At 33.0% G+C, this 22,940-nt stretch overlaps 2 protein-coding genes and 1 long non-coding RNA gene across 3 annotated transcripts; 1 reads left to right on the top strand and 2 right to left on the bottom strand.

Moving 5' to 3' along the window:
• Positions 1-703: 703 nt before the first annotated feature.
• Positions 704-12,235, bottom strand: LOC141693755 (uncharacterized). Its single transcript, XR_012563234.1, has 6 exons — positions 12,149-12,235; positions 9,229-9,409; positions 6,654-6,878; positions 1,826-1,873; positions 955-1,207; positions 704-871 (listed from the first exon to the last, which is right to left on the bottom strand). It is a non-coding gene; the product is annotated as an uncharacterized LOC141693755 (long non-coding RNA).
• A 729-nt stretch (positions 12,236-12,964) lies between these two features.
• LOC141691812 (uncharacterized) lies at positions 12,965-17,185 on the top strand. The gene is made up of 6 exons (XM_074496566.1): positions 12,965-13,289; positions 13,447-13,653; positions 13,695-13,904; positions 14,464-14,734; positions 14,836-16,497; positions 16,618-17,185. The coding sequence occupies exons 1-6, from the start codon at positions 12,965-12,967 to the stop codon at positions 17,183-17,185; spliced, it is 3,243 nt and encodes a 1,080-aa protein (XP_074352667.1).
• An 889-nt stretch (positions 17,186-18,074) lies between these two features.
• On the bottom strand, positions 18,075-21,963 carry LOC141693659 (chaperone protein dnaJ 72). Its single transcript, XM_074498809.1, has 3 exons — positions 21,370-21,963; positions 18,556-18,625; positions 18,075-18,396 (listed from the first exon to the last, which is right to left on the bottom strand). The coding sequence occupies exons 1-3, from the start codon at positions 21,825-21,827 to the stop codon at positions 18,334-18,336; spliced, it is 591 nt and encodes a 196-aa protein (XP_074354910.1). The 5' UTR covers positions 21,828-21,963; the 3' UTR covers positions 18,075-18,333.
• Between the last annotated feature and the right edge of the window lie 977 nt (positions 21,964-22,940).

Genomic DNA, 22,940 nt, shown 5'->3' with positions numbered 1-22,940 from the left:
GAAATTTGATATGAGATCTCACAAGATTTGTTAAAACTACGATGATATATTAAATCAATTTATTTTTTATTTTTCAATTTAAAAAAACTAGCATTTTAAAAAAGAATTTTTTTAGATAAACAATATTCATTGATCAGGATAATATAGTACAAATATTTTGAATTATTCAAATAAAAGTTATATCTATACTATATTGTAGTATTTGATTCAATGCATTTTATACTATATATATATATATATATATATATATATATATTTTGGGGTTTTGGTCCACAACCCCGGGTGATTGTGGTAACCACCTTCCGCATTGAAACATTGCGGCAGATACTGCAACAATGTTTCATTGCAAAGGTTGCAATGAAACATTGTTGCAGATGCTGCCACATTGTTTCAATGCAACAATACCCCCGCATTGTTTCATTGCAGCAGCGCAATGAAACAATGAAGCAGTTATTTAATTTCTTAAATAATAAAAAATTATATTTTAATGATTTAATTTGTTTCCGATAATAACGGAGTTAAAAATTATATAACTAATTTGAACAACAACTTGTTTCTATATTTACTAATTTTATTACTACTTCCCATTTATATTATCAATTGTATAATGAGTTAAGAATTTAAAATTTAATTAGATATATAATCGAAAAAATAATTAAAATATTAGTTTTAATGAAAAAAATAAAAAAAACGTAGATGATAACTGAAATGTTAAATGTTATGATTGTTTATTGATCGAAAGATGTCGTCAAGCTCCCTATGAGTAACTGGACGACCCTTAACAGGGAGGCCCATGATCATGTATACATCCTCGAGGGTGATGGTCAACTCACCAAATGGAAAGTGAAAGGTGTTAGTCTCTGGCCTCCACCTGCAATTGCATTCATACACAAACATCACAAACATTGCTAGTGACGATTCAAATAAATGAGAAAATTGATTACAAATTAGTACCTTTCCACTAAGGTCGTTATCAAACGAATATCGTTTTGAGGAAATGAACGATTGTTCGTGAAAGTCGAGAAACCCCATTGGCTCAGCAACTCACGCTGGGGATCCGAAAGTATCCACTGCTGATGATTAGTTGTGTACTGCCGTACATCCAGTTTATCCCGCACACCTCCCGCCTATATGGCAGTACTAATATGATCATCCTGCATCGTCAGGAGTGATCCAACAATAGGCCCGCACTCATTCTCCATAGTAACTGCAAAGTGCACAATAAAAAATACTATATAATCCCAACTTAAACACGAAACATTTATAGAACCGTTATTTTCTATTTTAAGTCCTACCGAAAAATCGACATGACTCATTCGTTTATAAGCTAGCCACAACCAATCAAATATTTTATGTGTGAGAGGAGTGCAGATGAAATCACTTCGTGTACCCCACAGATTTGAAACAACAGTAAAACCATCAAATACACATAAAACTCTTTAGCAATAAAAAAAGCACAACTCGAAATTTAATAATAACAAATTCTCATCTACCCTTTTAGCAACCAACCAAGCATAAAATTGCAAACATATAAACACCCAATAGATGAAATACAATAAACAATAATCTTGATAATTATACCTAAAGAACAACCACATTCAACCTAATATAACATTATCTATCATAAAAACACATGAAATTAAAGCATTGAGAATTAAAGACCGGGGAAAAACAAAGAAAGCAGTATTCAAGCCCCTGTTCCAGACAAATGATTCACTTATATCTAGGGCTCATTGCGGAAGCAACAATGGGTCATTGCGGTAGTATGTAACTATGTGTATGTATACGTGTATGTATACGTGTGTGTAGATGATGAGAATCATACCTGAGTAGCTGAATCACCGGAGTAGATGTTGAAATCGCTCGAAATCGCCTGAAATCGCCGGAGTAGATGAGAATTAGGTTTTTGTTATTATGAAATTAGGGATTTCAGGAAGAAACGTGTTAAACCCGGGTCTCATCTTCCGCAATGACTCATTGCGGGGGTTGCAATGGGTCATTGCGGAGGCCGGGGTTATTCTGTAATTTCGCGAATTTTAAGTAATAGTTTGTTAAAATAAAGAATTTATTAATAAAAATATATAAATACAAAATAAAAATATAACAACCAAATAATAATTATATTAGGGATTTATGCATCAATTAAAATTATTTATATATTTATTATCTATTATTTTACAATTATTTAAAAATAAAACTAAATTATTTGCAGCAATGAAACATTGCGCAAGCTGAGCTCCCGCAATGTAAGAATGCGTAACCCGCATTGAAGCAAAGTTGTTATGCTTCCGCAATGTAATAATGCGGCAGGTGGTTATTAGAACCACATGTGCCTCTGGAAGGGCACCCTATATTTTGTTCAATAAATAGAAGGAATTAACTGGTTCAACTAATATTTATAAAATTTTATCGAATTGAAAAATATTTAATTTTATGAGAATAGTATACAATATTATCAAATTATTTTATGAAGAAATATTAGAGTTGTAATGAAATAAACTTAAAAATAGTTTAAATAACAATATATTTACAATTTTCCCTTCAAATTCTTGAAAAAAAAATCATGAATATCAATAATAAGTCTTACAATATATAATTTATTTTTATGTTACAATCATGATTGATACTCGGTCGCGTAAAATATAGATATGGATTGTTTGTCAGTGATAATGTGAATACCATATATAAATCATTACAATTTATTTATTACGTAATTTTAAATTTTAAATAATTATAAATACATGTTATTTAAGTAATCAATTGCCTCACCAGATGTTAATAATGATTATACATGTACATAAATCAGATATTCAGCATATAAATAATTGAAACCATCGTAATTTCCTAAGAAATGTAACATACGATAATTTACATGCTAAACGGACATATATAACTTAATCTTATTTTATTAACATGAGTGTAAAAAACTAACATTTTTCCATACATACATACGTTGAATTTCAAAAACTAACATTTTTCATTAAAATCAACTTTTATATTAACAGTAATGTAAATTTTACATTATTGTATATTATGATTGCAAGTAATTCTGAATTCAGTTATTCATTTTTTATCTTTTTAAATTGAGTAAATTAATTGTAAGTTAGTAAAGAACTCAGTAATAATATAGACCTATACATATAGTTTATTTAAATAAAATTCAAAATTTTTGGTCAACTCTGTATTAAACATATATGTTAATTTTTAACTTTTTCTTTGTAAAAATACCAATGACATTCTACATATTAAGTTTAATTGTTTCATTTTAAACGTACAATGACTACCATGTTAATATTCATTCATTAAATACAAATTATACAACACAAACAAGAATATATATATTTTGCTTAATGAGCTATATCGGAAACGTTGTGTAATTTAGTAATGTCTTGTATGAAAATGATACACATTGATAAACAATCAACTTGTATTTTCATGTTCGTTAGACATTATACAATATTTACATATAAAAAAATAGCTAAAAATATTATAATTGCATACATAAAAAAAACTCTAGAAAATAACCCGTGCCTCGCACGTGTTATTATGCTAGTTTAATATAATATACTAGCAATAGGTTATTTATATAGGGTCTTAAATTGAAAAATGAAGCGCATTACATAAATTAGAGTTCGAACACATTCTTGGACTCTCTTTAAAAATTTAAGAACATATGACTATAATTATTATTTTTTACGAATAATCGAAAATTTCATTAAAATATTAAAACACAACCGGGAACAAAACTCTGAACTCTTAATACAATCCGATCGTGAAATAAAAAATAAGTTATACAAATAACTATTTTATTTTTCGTTTGCTTAACACCTTGAACATGCAAATTCTTCGATGTAAAAGTATTATAATGACATCTCGAGCAATCCAATCTATACTAGTTGTGAAACTAGTAGCATTATCATTGACCTTCACATATGCATCATCTGTAGCCCAATATTCATAATTATGATCAATTTTTTGTTGTGAAAAGTAAATTCTTACAATATCCACCATTGACCTAGATTTGATGCGAAATTTACAGATTTTCCAAAATACCAAAAAAATTCTTCACATAAAAATTATCGGATTTGTAATAGGACACAAAGAAAACGTCAAAACAGAACATTAACATCCTAAAAAGGTGGACACATGACAACCTTGATAACAAACTACTTAACAAGATTTCATCAAAAAAATATTAAATCATGGTTTTATTGAAAAAAACAAAAAAAAATTGTTTGAAAAAACGAAGGGAGTGAGGAAGGAAAAATCGAAAAATGGAGAAGTGGTGGGTATGAACCCTAAATTTAAAAGTCGAATCTCAAAATCCTAATTAAGCGAAAGGCTCTTAACTTTTATTTATAAATAAGATAATCATTCTCTCTGATTATTACCCTACCTTGTCAATCTTTTATGTTCAACTATAAATAAAATACTAGCATGAGAACCCGTGCAAGGCACGGGTCATGTTCTAGTTTAACTTGTAACGGGTCATGTTCTAGTTTAACTTGTAACTTGTGGGATGTTACATTGTCTGCGATGTTAATAATTTTTGCCAATTTTGTTTGTAATTTGTGCCGATTTTGATATGTATTTGCTTGGTTATCGATGTGAACAATTCATAATTGAAAACATTTTCAGCGAAGTTACCTCAAAATATCAAGTGTCTGTTAAATATGTCCCAATTATTTTGCATTTAACTTTGTTGTTGCACGATGTTAGTGTGACTGCATATAATGTTTATAAAAAGTGTATACCGACTTCTTTCTATTTTTCATCAATATGCAGGTTTAGCTTCACTGCCTTTGTAGTATATTTTATATGAAGATAAAATAAATTTAAGATGTATTCATAATATTATCCACACAAACATATATGAGTATATGTTACTGAAACACTTATCTAGTAAATACGGTATAACTATTAGCTAAGAAAAATAATTCAGCTCTCCATTAAAGTACCTTAGCAGGATAAATGCGCAACATGTGACAATGACATCATTGGTAAATCTGTGTGGTTAAATTCATGAAATCTTTGCTGTAAGAGAGTGCATTGAACATCGAGTGAACCCCGGAGGAGCTTATCTTTGTTAGCACAATGTTCAATTCTGATTGCAAGCCTCTGCCTAAAATTTAATCAATTTTGCATTTATAATTCCATATACGGACCTCTTGAATATCCATTCTAACAGACTCTTGTTCAAAGTGTGAAACTATATGAATTTGTATAATATAGTACAAAGTTAGTTGTAGCGGGTAGAGTGGGTTTGTGACATGGTTTAGCTTCACCTAGATAAAACAAAGTTAATACATATGTGGGGCTATATATTTTAGTTTATATGAACGTACTTTTCTGATTTGGATATAGTTTTTGTCTTATGCCAAGGTTCGCATGAATAATCAAAAGTGAAGAAGTCATTTTTGTGAAGTAGAAGATTGGCCATTTACCAAGTTATTATTAAAATCTATTAAAATCGGAAAAAGGAATTCAAAATCAATATATACCTTTAAAACTGCATCAGTTCCCAAGCAATGTGTATAAGTTGAAGATGCCAATATGGACAACAGCTCTTATTGATCAAAACAGAAATAGTGATTGGTCATATGAAATTATGTAGATATGACCTATGCGTACTACTACAGAAATATCTTCACTACACTACCCTAGGTTCCTTATGTATAAGCATTAGCAATCTCACAGTATTGAGTGATGTCCTGCAAACATGTATCATGTATGGGCATAAGTTCTGTGTAATCACAGAATAAGTTATAAGGGGATATTAGATATTTGAGCAGATATGCAAATTTTGTAGTTTTTTATACGAAGGAAAGAGAATTACAACTTAAACACATAAAATATGTGCCAATAAAGAAGCTTCCACATTGCTGACATGTTAGAGGATTTTCATTACCCGCAGTAGCTTCAATGTCATTTTGGATACATATTTAAAGCAACTATATCATGCACATAAATGTGCAGGACTGCATTAAGTTAATCATATCCAGACCATTAATTTTTTAAAGTTAGTGCTCATAATAATTTTTATGTCACAGATTATTTAACAATTGGATGATAAGTACCAGCAAAGACGGCTAATTTTACAGTTTTCTTGTGTAATGAAGTTCCATTTAATTTTTATTTACAAATAATAAAAAATAACGTAAGCTTATCATGCTTTGTAACTTCTGGGAAGCTAACGTAAAAGATGTTTCATATAGAGTTTACCTTCCTCCTCTTCAACTGGAAAACCCCACTAATACAACTAAAAAAAGGAAAGGCATAAATATCATCTTACCTATTACTGGATAATACTTTTTAGAAAACAGTACATGTATTACTAACAATAATTTAAATAGATCGTTCAAAACACAATGTAACATTTTGATTTTTAATGCATCACGTAATATTTTTATTAAGTACCTAATTTAATAATCTTGGAGGTTGTTTTAAAATAAGGCTTAATTGTACTTTCGGAGATAGTATACTGATGCAACTTGGTATTATGTTGTCAGTTCATGGAGTTTTTTGTCCAAAATATATCATTTGTTCTTTTCATTGAGTATTATCTGAATCTTGCACCATTATTATCCGCATTTACAGGTAACCACACATTAGTGCATCCAAATAGGAATATGAAGCATAGATCATACAATTACCCGGGAGAGGAGCATAATTGAGATGCTCAGCTAAGAACGGTCGTGCGACGACCCCACAGTATGGCCTGCTGCTATTTTTTTGATCTCCAAAGCATGATGATTGAAGAAGAACCCTGATTAAAGAATATAATCATACAAAAAACTCTTCTTTAGTTTGACAGAAACTCGGCACCATACACCTGGAGCACTGGATCATCTTCGAAAAACCCCCAATTTCAGCTGGGGCTACAATTCAATGGCAAAAATAGGATTGTAAGCGTTCAAACAATGTAATTCATGATGAGCGGGGTAATAACTTATTTTCATAAGGATTAAACTATCTCACAAATTTAGGAGGGAAGAAAATGTCTCAAAAATTATTGGTCACTCGTTATATATCGAACTCTCACCCACCCATACTCACTCTCCTGTTTTTACATGTTTTATACTCAAGATAACGCTAAATATTAATATAGGCGGCTTATACACTTTACACCGCAATGGACCCTTGAATTAAACTATATTCAATAAGTCATTCATTTGCCCGGTGCAACCAAAAAAGCTTTAGCAACCTTATAAAACATTTATGTAAAACTTACATGTGATGGGTAACCGAAATCCATATTCAACTTAGGAGTAATATGTACAGTATTATTCAAATTAATTTATACGATATTCAGAATATTACACAAAAACTTTAAAAGTCTCAGTTATCTATATTTATAAGTGCATAGACTGAATAGGGAGTCTGCAGCATCAGCTGGCCGACCTGTATCTTAAACCTGTGCCTAGAACTCCAAACTTGATACATAGCAAACATCTAGCTCCTAAAATCATCTCAAAAGTATTTGCGTTTTATTCCCGGTTATAACTCCTCTTTATTTAATTTCATGTCAATACTTCTCACATATAAGATGTTATACATATCCATGTATCAAATCACGTAGATGTAGTAAATACACAATCAGCACAAAATAGATTAACTATGTAATCATCATTGTTTATCCACGTAAAATTTTGCACATGTTTAAAGATAATCACTTTGTAATCATGAATGGCAAATTAAGTCCAAGACTCCAAGTACTCCCTCAAGAGTCACATCATTTATAATATAAATGCCAAAATACTCGTACAGAGCAAATATCCAATTTGTACTCATATATAAATTAATATCCATATTTATAATCACCTCAAGAAGCAACTTATCTTGTCTTGTTACCATGTTCAGATTTTCACGTTAATTCTTAAATCCAAAAAATATATTAGAGCAAGTCCATAAACATCTGGTACACAAGATAACTGATAATGTATATATATCCAAGAACCTAATGATGATTTAATATGCAAGTTACTATATCAATCAAAAGAATTAAAATCAAAAGCTCTCCGTCCATTAGTCTAACTTACATAGACATACGTGCTTCGAGTTTATTGATCAACCTAGTTTTGTAAATATTTAATCATTCACTCAGCTTCCTTTTGGTCCTAAATTTTGTTCGTAGATTCTATACATATGGTAGTATATTCATACCAAAATTTTAATGTTTAAATCCATATAAATCAATCCAAGTTACTGAACCAACTCAACCAAACAAAGCATTTCCGTTTCTAAAATTCTGGAAGTTCCGACATCCCTCACTCCGAGACCTTTAACCCTTGCTGAGTTGATCCAAGGCTTCAGATCCTTCTCCATCATTTACCCTTATTAATTGGGACTTGATTGTTGAGGCTTCACCCTCTTAATTGTCAAGTATTGTTTCTCCTCAAGAGTTCTTTTTCTAGAGTAGATCACTCTTACAATATATGCCACACCACTTTTGAGTGCCCTCTTGAAAGCTGTTCTTTTATTGTACGCAAAGGTCCCCAGCAGTCTCATGATCAACTTTTAGATTCCTATTTGTTGAATACAGAGATTGTAGTATCAAAGGAGCTAGTCTAGCAGTCATGAACAATTTTTAATACACCGTTGTTAGGAACCTGAGCTGACACCTAACTTATGTTTTATATTATTTACTATTATATCGATATGTAGGCTGAAAGAAAAAAGGAAATCAAGTACAAATTCATAAACATAAACACACCACTATTTCAGCTCTAGCTAGGTAGCAATCATATATATGAGAAGAAGCGGACATGCTTGCAAGAGTCTCTTTTCTTTTATCCGAAACTTGAGTGTTCATGTACCAAAATACCCACACTGAAAACAACGTTCCAGTTAGTACCTATGCCATCAAACTATTCCTCCTCCAACTTTTTCAAACACATAAACAAGTTAACTTTAAACGTTATCATGCACCTAGGTAGTTATATGTAAAGATTTACATGATTCTATCCTTTATAGTTAGTATTGACTTTGTGGAAGCAATCATAGCCCTTAAACAAATTGTTTAAAATTCCATTAAACTCCATATATGGCAAAACAATTACATAGAATCAAAAGATTACCAATTAGGCACATAATAATAACCAATTTCAAAAAATAAAAACTAATTTCAGCCTACACCCCCAAAATTAAGAAATTCAAATCACATAATCATAACTAATTTCAGCCAATAGGATTTTAATTCAGCAAACAGCAAGTGAAATCATCGATTACCTGACACGTCGGTGGTATTGATCTGTCATCCAAGTCTAACCCGCAACTCTATGCCATCTGGAACTCGCAACCCTCAATTATTTATTATTTAACCTTAGATTATTGATAGGCTGAATGATAATTGATGATTTTATTTTCTCCAACCCCGAACATGGAAGCACGGTTTGAATCTTTTGCGATTCTATGAATGAAGAGTGTTCAGATAGTTCAGCTAACAGAAACCGGAAGGGCAAAGCAGGAAGGATATGACCGTCTTTTTACTAATTAATTGTCTCACCATTTTTATTAGAATTAATTGACTCATGATTTTTTTTATTATTGCCCCATGTTGGGCTATTAATAATAAGATAGATAAATAGGAAGGACGATCTAAAAATTATTTTTGACATTGAGCTCTTAAAAATGTGTTAACTTCAATAAAAAATTAATATTTTATATGATATTTAAAAATTTAATCAAGACCCTTTCGAGATGCTCTAAAATTGATAATTACAAAATGAGGTCATTTATTAATCACCATTATTATTAAAATTCTTTGAAAAACCTTTTGAGATGATAATTAAAACATTTAACATGCGATCTTTATCTAATGCATTTAGAAAAAAAACTTAATATAAATGTTGGATATCCTTTTATTACAACTATCGTAAAAATCATGTGAGTCATAATTATAAATATATATCTATAAGCAGAGAGAGGGAGAGATGTAATTTCTTTCAGAAATTTGTAAATATAATAAAATATTTTCATAATAAAAATATTATACAAAAATAATATTGTAATTTTATGGTATATTTATATAATACTTTTCCAATATTTCACATCACTTTCATTAGTTTTTATTAATTTGATTAAATTTCAAATTTTTTGAATAAATATCTATACTTTAAAAGTCACACAAGTACTTTTTACTGCAAAAATAATTAATCTAATTTAGTGTGGAACGAATTTTATCAAATTAAATAAAAAACCAAGTATAATAAAAAAAACATTTATGCATGATCTATTAATTTGAGTATGTTTTAGTTTTACGTATTTAGATATACATTATACAATTTTCAAATTTACTTGCTTATAATTACTCTTTGACTTCTACGAAACCATTATTTCTATTTGAGAAACCTTGCTATATAAATGTTCAAAAATTCGAATACCACGATCCTATCTGAGAAAAAACTCGAATAATTATATCAGAAAAAAATCCAGGTCCTGTTAAAAATGGGTCATTTTTTTCGTGAAAATTCGGGTTGACCCGGATCTCGAAAATTTAGAATAAAAGCCTATGTTCAAAACAAGCCCGAATTTAAAAAAAAAATGAAAGTTTTGGTTCGGCAAAACCAAACTTTTCGATAAGCCCGAATAAAAAATCCGATTGTTTATATACAATGTATAATATTTTTAATTAATTTTTATCTGTCATATTAAATTATTATACGTAGAACAAAGTATACTCGGTTGATTTGTCGATTTGCTACTGTAAAATAACATATTGTTAGTGTTTTAAATTAATAATCAAGAACATTTGAATGTAATATAAAATAATATTTTTTGTTTCGATATCTAAACTATTCTTCTTTAATGTTTAAAATATTATTTCTTTATGTATCTAAACTACTCATACGTCGAGGGAAAAAAAATACTAAGTAGCTATTTAATACTATATAAATAAATAAATGTCCGAATAATGTCCGAATAAAGTTTTCGCCTAGTGAAAAATAAATTTGTAACCCAATTACCCATTATACATCGGTTTGAATCAATTTGGATCGATTTGAACGAGTTTGATAATTTTTTAAAATAATGGTTAATATTATACAACAATGCTCATTTCGAAAATTTAAGTAAAACTAAAATGCATAATACCTACGATCAGTGCTAATATTTTATTCTGACTAACATTTTAAATTCAATAATTTAGATTGTGTCGTAATTTAAATGCCTAAAAACAAATTACAAGTAAAAATTTATCGATGAAAATATGATATATTGTATAACGTCGAATTGTATTATAATATATAAATATATATTTAAATTATCCAACAAAATCATAGTTTAAATAATTAGCGAATTTATATTTATCAGTCTGGTCGGTCAAATATAGGCCCGAGTTGGTTCAGTTTGGTCGGGCTGGTAAACCCATGAATACCCTACGCGGGTCTAAAAAATGTCTCATGAAACCCTGTTTGACCCGATTTTAAAAGTTGATCCACCTCAAGAAAATCAAGTTTTTTAAAGTTCGTTTGAAATAAGATCCGATCAGCCTTTTATAAATCTCTACCTTAATAACTTTGTAGACCATATTAAACATATATACTTTAGTAACTTTGTAGACCATATTATTCGTGAGTAAAATACTGCGCGGAAAATATCAAATATATTATTTACCAATCATATTTTACAAAAATCGTTATTTTAATGAAAGTCTCTAAAAATCTCATAATTTGGCAAATAACATTGTAAAACGTATTAATGAAAAAAGGAACTTGATCGAGACTCGTATTTTTAACTTTCTAAACATACATGTTATGCTTAGTAAAAAATATGTGATTTTTTAATATTTTAATGTTATAACGATCTTTATTGAACATATTTTATAAAATAATATAATTTGTCAATGTATTGATTTTAGAAAGCATAGGTCTTCAAATAATGGCTTACTTAGAATTCTCCTCTTTTATTACGACGTTTATTAGTATATACTATTTAATTTAATGTTTCATTTTAAAACTTATGTACATTTTAAATTGAAATAGTATTTATGGACAATTAGGAATTATTATTCTTAACTCAACTTTGAATTTTTATCTAGTTAATTTAATCGATGTAAAGTATGATTAGTTGATATTAATAATGTGTGCATTTACATAATATCTAAAATAAAATTTGAAATAAAATCATCTCTATTTTCATGTTAATTTACCTATCAGTGCAAAAGATGGGTCATATACTCCATACAGCTATTCTGCTACCATAGGTACGACAGTGGAGGAGCAAGTCATTTTTCCAACTGAATAATGTATAACAGATCGATTCCTATTTTCATATTTAAATCAATGAGATATCGAAAGAAATCATGAATAAATAGTGTACAAGTTATGCATGACAAAATTGTGAAATACTAATGATAATATATGGTGATTATTTAAGTTTGTTGTATTGTTAACTTGTTAAATAGTTATGTCTTATGTCTTGCTCTAGTGGCAAGTTTTAGTCTGTCAAGTTTGACAGGTTTTTCTTTATTTTTTGCTTATTCTCGTATTTGAAAGCCTAAGCGTTAAATATATGATCCTATTGAGGCCTTACTCTAACACCTTAAGGTTTTAGATGAGCTTCATAGCTTAGGCTGGCGGAAGAACTAAGGTTCGATTCTCAGCCATTCTCCCAATTTATTGTGGACACTAAAGGCAATTAATGCCCCAAAGATGGGCCACCGGTGTTCCACTCTCCGACCCATAAATGGGCTTTCGAGTGAGGGGGAGTGTTAAATATATAATCCTATTGGGGCCTTCCTCTAACACCTTAAGGTTTTAGATGAGCTGGTTACTCAACACTAAGAAATCTGCAAACTGACAATGGCGCAGCCTGAGTTATCGTTGGAAGAGAGGTATGCTAATTTAATCATCGAGGATGATGAGGAGGATGGGCTAATTGTTAAAAATACGTACGTGGTGGAAACCAAACCGGCGTTTGTGTTAGCAGGGAGGTTCTTAACAGAAAAAATATAAATTTCAATGTTATGCGAAATGTGATAGCATCTCTGTGGCGTCCAAAAGAAGGTATGGAGATCCATGATCTGGGAGGATTTAGATACTCTTTTGTGTTTTATCATAAGTTGGATTTGCAAAAGGTCGTGGATGGGGGACCGTGGTCATTTGAACATGCCATGCTAGTTTATCATCATATGAAGGATAACGAAGATCCTCATTTGGTTGAATTGAAGGAAGCTGAGATATGGGTGCAAGGGTACGATATTCCCAGGGGTCTCTTATCTGAAAATATATTGAAAAGTATAGGAGGAGCTGTTAAAAAGTATGTAAAATCTGATCCAGCCAATTTTGATGGTACCTGGAAATCATATGTGCGTGTAAGGGTTATTCTGAATGTTGAGAAACCTCTTAAACGAAAAAATGAAGATTAAACATGAAGGTGATGCATGGAGCTGGATGATGTTTAGATGCGAGAGACTTAGTACTTTTTGTTTTGTTTGTGGACGATTAGGTCATTCCGAAAGGGATTGTGGCATTGTATGTGCTAATCCAGATAAGTTGGTGGATCGTGTTTATGGTCCTGCATTACGTGCTCTTGCGAGAAATGCTGGATTGAATGTGGGTTCGCGGTGGTTACGTAATGGTACTGATGATGACACAGGGTGGAGTAGTAGAAATTCTCAGGCAACTCCGGCTGGTGGTGTGCAGGGACAGACGGGTGACACATGTGAACCGATAATGTTGCAATCAATATCAGAGGGCGAGATAATGGGGATAGGAGTGATGTCAATCAAATTCAAAATGTATTGGAGGGAAATGGGAACGAGGAAAGTGGAGCAAATCAAGTAATCACGCTTGAACCAAAACGGAAGCGTGTGGAGGAATTATGGGTTGATAATAGTGTGAGTAATAGCTTAATTGATTTGGAAGCCAATAAGGAAAGTGGGTCAAAAAATGGATTAGGGGCGGGTACTGGACTCCAGGCCCGTCAAGGATTATTAGTTTAATATCTTGGAACTGTCGTGGGCTGGCTAACCCATGGGCAGTTAGATTTCTGAAAGAAATAAATCAGCATTGCAGGCCCAGTATTATTTTCTTATGTGAGACTTTAGTTAAAAATAATAAAATCCAAAAAAATTGTAAAGAGTTAGGTTTTGTAAATTATTATGCGGTAGATGCTCAAGGTCATGGAGGTGGGGTTGACTTTACTTTGAAGAAACGAGGGAGGAGTGGAGATAGTAGATAGCACCGCAAATTTCATTGATTTTGTGGTTAGTAATGATCAAGTGGGGAGATGGCGCTACACAGAGTTTTATGGCTACCCTGAGAGAAATAGAAGAGTAAATTCTTGGAACTTATTAAGAGATTTGTCGTCCAAATCACCCGCTTTTTTGGTGTATTATCGGCGACTTCAATGATATTGTCAATATATGTGAAAAGCGAGGGGGTAGACGTCAACCTGAGAGTTTAATGAATGATTTCCAGCGAGCTATTGAAGATTGTAATCTTATTGATCTTGGGTTTGTAGGTGAGATGTACACATGGGAGAAGTCTAGAGGATCTGTGCGGTGGGTGCAAGAAAGATTGGATAGGGGAATGGAAAATAAAGCTTGGCAGGACTTGTTTCCAGCAGCACAGGTGCGTGTTTTAGAGGTGTCGACCTCTGATCATCTACCTCTATTTCTCAATCTTAATAGACAGGTCTTCATGCCCAGGGAGAAAAGATTTAAATTTGAAAATATATGGATAAAGGATAAAGAATGTCGGAATATAGTGCAAGATTGTTGGAATGCAGCGGGGTGGTCAATATTGTTGAGAAAATGGTTAGATGATGTGCGAAGTTGGAGGAATGGGGAGGTGGGCTATTAAAGGAGATGAAGATGCGTATGGATTAATGTAGAAGGGAGCTGAAAAACCTTCGGTCTAGGAGGGATGCAGGAGGAATTCAGAAATATAATAAAGTTCGCTGGGAATTCTTGTGTTTATTGGAGAAGCAAGAGATTTTTTGGAAACAACGGGCAAAGCAATTTTGGCTTCGGGAAGGGGATAAAAACTCACATTTTTTCCATAAGTTAGCCTCTACTAGGAGAGGGCAAAATAGTCTTAAACGTATAAAGGACGCCAATGGGGAGTGGCAAGAGACTGAGGCTGAGATTCCAGGAGTTGTGGTAGATTATTTTTCAGAGCTTTTTCAGTCAAGCGAAGTTGATGAAGGGCTGTTGCAAAGTGAAAGGGTAAGTCTGGTTACGGAGGAGCAAAATAGTCTGCTTGTGAGGTCTGTTACTAGTGATGAAGTTGAGCACGCGGTGTTTGCTATGTTTCCGGATAAGTCTCCTGGTGTAGATGGATTAAACCCGTCTTTCTTCCAAACCTACTGGGATATTGTTAAAGGAGATATAACTAAGTTTTGCCAGGTATTCTTTGATACTGGTGTCTTGCCTGATCATATTAATCACACTATTGTCTGTTTAATTCCGAAGGTCAAGCACCCCAAACAAATGTCAGACCTTAGGCCAATTTCGTTATGTAATGTGTTAATGAGGATTCTCTCGAAGGCCATGACAAATAGATTAAAGCCGTGTCTACAGAATATTGTGTCTCCAAATCAGAGTGCGTTCATCGAGGGTAGGCTACTAACTGATAATGTTTTGATAGCGTATGAAATAAATCACTATCTTCATAGGCGTACTCAAGGGAAAAGTGGTGTGGTAGTTCTAAAGTTGGATATTTCGAAGGCATATGATAGGTTGGAATGGGGTTTTGTGGAGAAGATGTTGCGAAAGTTTAATTTCCACCTTGTTTGGATTGATAGGATTATGAGATGTATGTCCACGGTTTGTTATAGTTTTTTTAGAGATGGAAAAATCTTTGGTAATGTAAGACCGCAAAGAGGAGTTAGGCAAGGTGATCCAATTTCGCCTTACTTGTACATCTTGTGTGCGGAAAGGTTGACAACTATTCTTCGTAGGTATGAAGATAATGGTTTGATTCACAGGTGTAAAATATCAAGAGGGGTACCGAGTGTTTCCCACATGTTATTTGCAGATGATTGTTATTTGTTTTTTCGGGCAACACAAGTGGAGGCGGGAATTATTAAGGATATTTTGAATAAATATGACGTGTGTCAGGGCAGGCTGTTAACTATGGAAAATCGAGTGTTATGTTTAGCCGTAACACTAGTCTGCAAAACCGTGGTCTGGTGTGTGATCGTTTGCAGGTTAGAGAAACTAGTAAGCCGGAGAAATACCTGGGTATGTAATAAAAGAGAAGTGTTCGGTTTTTTAGTGAACCGTGTTGGTCATAAGCTGCAGGGATGGACTAACAAATCTCTATCCAAAGATGGTAAGCTTACGCTGCTAAAGTCAGCTGCGCAGGTAGTCCCTAATTTCTGGATGAGCCTTTTTCTATTACCTAGTAGTGTATGTGATGATATTGAGAAGCTGATGAATGGTTTTTGGTGTATATGGTTGTCGTGGGATAATATCAGTGTGGTGAAATCTAATGTGGGGTTAGGATTGAAGCAGTTGACAACATTTAATATTGCAATGTTGGCAAAGCAGGGGTGGAGAATTCTTAATAATAGTAACCCATTGGTCACAGCCATCCTGAAAGCGCGTTACTTTCCTAATACTAGTTTTTTGAATGCTGAAGTGTGAGTAAATCCCAGTTATGTTTGGTGCAGTATTTTAGAGGCGTCAGAAGCTCTAAAGGCGAATTGTAGAAGGAAAATTGGCAATGGTGCGTCAACTAGGTTCTGGTTCGATCAGTGGTTACCAGATATTGAAAATGGTTTCCTGTCAACACCAATGCCTGGACATCTGCAAAATATTATGGTTCGTGGGTTAATGGACATGGAGGGTCGGAACTGGGACAGAGACGTGCTTAATGACATCTGTAATAATCGAGATATTGAGCTCATTATAAGAATTCCAATCCCAAGTGAAGATAGAGATGACTCATGGTTTTGGCTGAGTGATAATAAAGGTAAGTTTTCAGTTTGTACGTGTTATAGGTGGCTACAAGGGGAATCTGTGAGTGATTTCGCTAGCTTCTGGAAAAAGTTTTGGTCACTTAATATGCCTGTTAAAGTCTTAAATTTCTTGTGGAGAGTGTGTAAAGGTTGCTTGCCAACAACTGTGGCATTAGTAAGTAAACGAGGTGATATTTCTGCCATTTTCCCCTGGTGTTACGGTGGTGTGGAATCGGACACCCATGTTTTCTTTGAATGTGATTTTGCTAAAATAGTTTGACAAACTACTGGAATTTATTCCTTGCTTCATGTAGCTGCAGATGATAAGGCATTGATGTTATTCGAAGTTTCTTTGTTGGTTGTTCTCGGAGCAATATGTTCTGTTCGGGATGGTTTGCTGGGGTATATGGAATCGCAGAAATAAATGGCTCTGGGATAAAGTAAACGGTTCAGTTTTTGGAGTCAAGTCAGCAGCTCTGTACTTATTACAGGATTGGAGAGAAGCTCAGGTGGTAGGTATGCAGTCTGGAGGTGTTTCGTTGAATGCAGCAGATAGTGGAGTAAGCCTATGAGTAAGCCTATGACTGGGTGGTATAAAGTTAATATTGATGCGTCTGGAGCTCGTAATGGGGGTATTGGGATTGGTTGTGTCATCCGAAATGAGCATGGAGGCTTTGTGGGTGCAAGGTGTCGAAGGGTTGAAGGAAATTGGTCCCCGAGAGAGGCAGAGGCGATTAGCTTAATTTTGAAAGAAGCTTTAAGCTGAACTAAAACTTTAAACTTACGAAGATGTGTTTTTGAGACGGACTCAAAAGTTCTAACTATGGCGTGTAATAGTGCAAGCGATCATGCTTATTTTGACACTATTGTTTCCGGATGTAAGATAGAGTTTAAGCCCTATGATCAAGTGCTAGTGGTGTTCGTTTATAGGTCTGCGAATTGTGTGGCGCATTTGTTAGCAACAGCTGCACCTTCTATGTCTGGCCTTGGAGAGTGGCTTGTCACTCCTCCAGAGTTTATGAGTCATGTACTTCAGTCTGATTTGATTTAATGCAAGTACGTTTTGTTCAAAAACAGATCGATTCCATATAAGACACCTTGTAATGCTTGCTTCTTTGTATTGCAGTACTTCCATATGCACAACCGGTGTCAGAAAAATTTGCTAACAGTAACAAAACTGATTTCCATTTATAATCTTAACAGGCTATTATGTACAACTGAACCCGTCTTCTGGAGCTCAAACACATGTATGCTGAGTTTGTATATAATAAACATGATTTTATAACCATCTATAGAACCTCTATAGAGAAAACTCTACAACACCTCTACCAATGAATATGAAACTTGATCAAGTAGAAAAAAGGCAGCAAACATTAATGTAAATGTAAAGGTACGGTTTCTGCAGAGGACCATAACAGGACAGTCAAATTATTTCTTATCCTTACCTTCTTTAGCTTTCTGTATATTGTCCATGGCAGCTTCAAACGATTTCTGAAATAAATGAGCACATTATTAGTAATGCTCAATCCCTGATTTCATAATGCAAACTGAAACGATTTGGATACAACCAAAACAGGATTCTAACAAGATGCTTAGAGTTTAGACCTCAAGCTGTAATATTTATATACATAGAAATTTGTAGCACCTTACCCTGGAATTATGTAGATTCCATAGAAGCCCCCTGCTCTTTTCAATTATGATTGTTCCACCGAGTATTATACTGCAAAACAATGTGTACAGGATATATTATTATTTAAGTAAACTACACAACAATTACATAAAAGGATTACAATAATAATGTATATTTCAAAATGACAAAATGCTTGTGTAATGTAAAAATTCTAGAAACAGTGATCAGAAATACAAGAGGGATGCAAATTAAGTGATAAAAATTGGTGAAGGAAAAGGTGGAAGTAAATGACTTTAAAATTCGAGGGATGCATCCCAAAATAGACTTGAAGAACTGAACAAAGGAACGAATGCATAACTGTTAATTTTTATACAACTATACATGTCAAAAAATCAGATTAAAGTCCAGTCATCCCCATTCAATACTATCCAATGGAGCACACTATAATTAAAACTGAACTTACATATCTAGACGTACTTAAAAGGTGAGAGTTTCCGTATTATCTCCGAAATAAATATATAAACAGACACGCAATGTAAGACAGAGTACACATTATATTAAGAAACCAGGATTCAACATTCAAACCACTCATATATAAACTAGAGCCCAGTTACACCAATGTATAAGGAGAGCTGCCAACTAGTGCAGCACGCTGAAAATAAACTTTTTAAATTAAACCAGCTACCAGATTACACAATATATAGTATTCATGTATCAATTCCTAATAATGATTAACAACTGTTTATTTATAATTTATTTAAATTAAACCATATTACCCAATATATAGTATTCATGTATTGATTCCTAATAATGAATTAACAACTGCTTGTTTATAATTTATTTATCGATCTTCAAATAGCACAATAAATTACGTAAAATGAACATATATTATGGAACAATCAGTGCCTTGTAGATTGCTAACATCTACATTGTTACACTTGTCACAGAGCTAATAGCACAATCTTTGCCGTCTAAACTAAAGATCTCTAAAAATTTATCTGATCAAGAGGAGGCCTGACCTGAACTGATCTAAGTTGATCGAACCATATTTAATAATTTCACGCATTTACCAGCTCCTCGTTCCTCGCTAAGGAGCCGTCTGGATATAATTATAAGGCAACTTAATGAATCTAGCCAAACCAACATTCGTCTGAATGGCAAAGCCAAGGTGGATATGTTCTTAAAATATAAGGCACAGAGTCTATGTTGACACATCACCACAACTGATATTATATTCTTATTCAAATTGGTGATCATGCAAACCTAAAAGCCACATTTCTGCTGCTTACCACCGTAGGCAGTATCAAAACTTCATTGACGGATAACATCAGTAAAAACACAGTTTCAACCTATAAAAAATATATGTTAGAACCGACACTCTATTGACACACTTCGCAAGTCTTTAGTTCCGTATAACAACGTGACTAAGTTAATATATGGCAACAATCCTATGCCACTTTCGAGGATTTGAATGATTAAACTCAGTGGCTTTGTGTGCGATTCGGCATTATATACATATTGGGTGAATAATTAAACATACCCAACAAAGGCAGCACCTAGAAGAAAGCCACGGGTATATAAGTTAGTAAGTAACGTGTGAACCTTTTTGTATTTCGACTTTCAAAGCAGACCCACCAGCAGTAATTAGAGCCCCCTCATACCCCCAAACAGCACTAGATGCCCTTCGAAACCCACCAACAGCATTACAAGCCCTTTGATTCCCATCAGATGTACTATGAGCCCTTGGATACATAAGCCCGCATTCATAACAGGTATTATAGGATGCATAATCAAAGTCACTAAAATTAGTTTTATAACTTTGACACGAAGCCAGAGTGACGGGAATCGTAGTCTGCGCGTTTGATGTCGTTGCTGAGTATATTGTAAGCCACAGAAATTTGCTTGAATAAGAGAGCAGCACGGACTGCAACAGATTTAGAAGAAGCAGGGTGCTTGTCCAGGTGGTATTTAACAGCTAATTTCCTAAAGGCAGCTTTGATTTCACTTTTGGTTGCGTTCTTGTCAACATCCAACAGCTTGTAATAATTCATCGTTCTCTGCTCTGTATGTGTACGTACAAATACAGAGCCAGATAATACTAGTAAGTAGTAACCATAATAACAATAGCTAGACAGAGATTAATCAGGCTAGGTTTCTTGCAAACAAGTCAAATTTTGCATGTCTTCCTAATGTATAGTGAGCCTATTTGTTATTAAGCTAAACTGTAACACCCTAGCCCAAAACCCACAAACTTCTACTATTTTTCATTTACTTACTACCATATATATACCAAATTTAAACAACCAACCTAAACAACCAACCGCATGTCAAAATTAGATTGCCTTTTAATAGAGCTTAAATCGCAAACTGCAGTCGACATAATCACTATAATATATTATTGAATCACTAATAATAAGTTTACATACAGTAAGACGCTTAAACTAGTTGCAACTCAGGAAAATTATCAATGAATTATTGAAACTTATGTTAGGAGTTGTCCGGCTCCGTGCGGGCTTGGCCTATTGTGAACTTATAACTCGCTCGCGGCCGAACAACTTAACCAAGAACCAACAAAAGCAGCCTAAAAGCAGCCTAATTAAATCAATGTGTACAACAATTAAATATAAGGAAAATGCTAGGGGTATCAAATTGGTTCCCAAAAAATTACAAAATAATGTCAAATTTTATCGGCTAAAATGCAAATGGACACCAATAAAATCATTTTGTATTGTCACACACATTATTTCGTAACAATTTTTTGTATCATTTTTTTGCCTCTAAGTTACTCTGTACATAAACACATACTAATAAACAAAAAAAAAAATATAACATACCCAATAAATGTGGCATGGAGAAGAAAGTCACGAGTAGTAAGATAATGAGCGAACTTCCCAAATTTATGAGCAAACCCATTATTATAAGGCGGTTTTGAATACCCATACCCATATCCTTCATTATAACCCGACCCGGTGTTGTTGGTTCTACTCGAATACCCGTAACCGTATCCCCTATTATTAGAATTATGACTGTAAGAAGAAGAAGATGATGACGTGGTGTATCCTCCTCCTGATCCGGAGTGACGTAAGTTATAGTCAGCACGTTTACGATCATCGCTTAGAACATCGTAAGCTTCGGAGAGTTGTTTGAATTTGAGAGTGGCGTTGTCTTGAACGGATTTAGATGAGGCCGTGTGTTTGTCTGGGTGGAACTTGATGGCGAGTTTTCTAAATGCGTCTTTGATTTCTGATTTTGTAGCGGTCTTGTTCAGACCTAGTATTTTGTAATAATCCATTGTTGTTGTTTGTGTGTGTCTTTGTGCTTTTGTAGGAGAGTCGGCGTAAGCTCCGGCCTCGTGGCGTTGCGTCCACCGCGCGCTTGGTATTTTATTTACAAACACAAATACGTTTTATTTTTAATGCAGTAAAAATTTGTTCCGTCCACGTTAGTCCCGTCAATGTTAAATACATATGATAGCCGAAGTTTGACTTAATCAATTTGTGTTAGTTAGTGTAAATATCTAGATTATTTAATATCAATGTATTACTAATCGTGCTATTTAAGAGTATATATAATTTCTTTATATAATAACTTATTTAACATAACTTGTTATTATTTTTAATTTTTCAATCTTAATTCTTTGCTAATCGGGCTATTTAAGGGTATAAATAATTTTTTATGTAATAACTTATTTAACATGTTATTATTTTAAATTTTTTAATCTTAATTATTCTAAATTAAAAATTTTAGAAAATTTAGTAATTTATTTAATATACCAGAGTTTCAAACAATCACCTTCAAATCACTTATAGAAATTAAATATACATAAATGTTTAAAATTACAAAATATTATTTAATCGCGTATCAACTTCCAATTCTCGATTCTAACTTTTAAAGATGTCTCTCATCCATGTACAGAAACATCACGAAACTTGAACCAAAATCCGTAAATCTCTGTAACTGGACAATTATCCACCAGGGTAACCTGAAATTTTTTATTTGTAACGTAAATAATTAATACAGTGTAATGAGTTAATAATTAAAATATAACAACTCTAGATAATAATAAGTACATACCGGAATAATAATTAAAGTATAACAATTGTAGATAATAATAAATACATACCGGAATAAAATGGTTATGCTTTCTTAGGATGACAACACCAATGAGCTTATAGTTGTACATGCTTCATTTTTGTCAAATTGTCCTTATTTTTATTCTTTATGAAAATCAAAATCTGAGATGGAGGCACGTGAGCTCTTGTCATTTCTTTTGCTTTAATTTTCTCATTCTCGGATAACCTGCTCATTACTGAACGGCCGATATTGTAAACGGAAAAATTATTATTGTGATTCCCGTCAATTACAAACAATCTCCACGTTCCTCCAGAAATTTCTTTTCGTCTAA

This window comes from Apium graveolens, chromosome 10, assembly GCF_009905375.1.
Source record: "Apium graveolens cultivar Ventura chromosome 10, ASM990537v1, whole genome shotgun sequence".
Lineage (NCBI taxonomy): Eukaryota > Viridiplantae > Streptophyta > Magnoliopsida > Apiales > Apiaceae > Apium > Apium graveolens.
The sequence above is the reverse complement of the archived record's forward strand: the minus strand, read 5'-3'. Positions and strand labels throughout refer to the sequence as shown.

Bases quoted from the DNA above. Each gene is read 5' to 3' on its own strand.
- LOC141691812 (XM_074496566.1), top strand. From the start codon at position 12,965: ATGCGAAATGTGATAGCATCTCTGTGGCGTCCAAAAGAAGGTATGGAG. The intron at 14,735-14,835 runs GTGGTCAATATT...GGATTAATGTAG, and splicing joins GATTGTTGGAATGCAGCGGG to AAGGGAGCTGAAAAACCTTC. The intron at 16,498-16,617 runs GTGGAGAATTCT...TGTTTGGTGCAG, and splicing joins GCAATGTTGGCAAAGCAGGG to TATTTTAGAGGCGTCAGAAG.
- LOC141693659 (XM_074498809.1), bottom strand. From the start codon at position 21,827: ATGGATTATTACAAAATACTAGGTCTGAACAAGACCGCTACAAAATCA. The intron at 18,626-21,369 runs GTATGTTATATT...ATTGTTTTGCAG, and splicing joins CTCCATGCCACATTTATTGG to TATAATACTCGGTGGAACAA. The intron at 18,397-18,555 runs GTAAGGTGCTAC...CATTTATTTCAG, and splicing joins GGAATCTACATAATTCCAGG to AAATCGTTTGAAGCTGCCAT.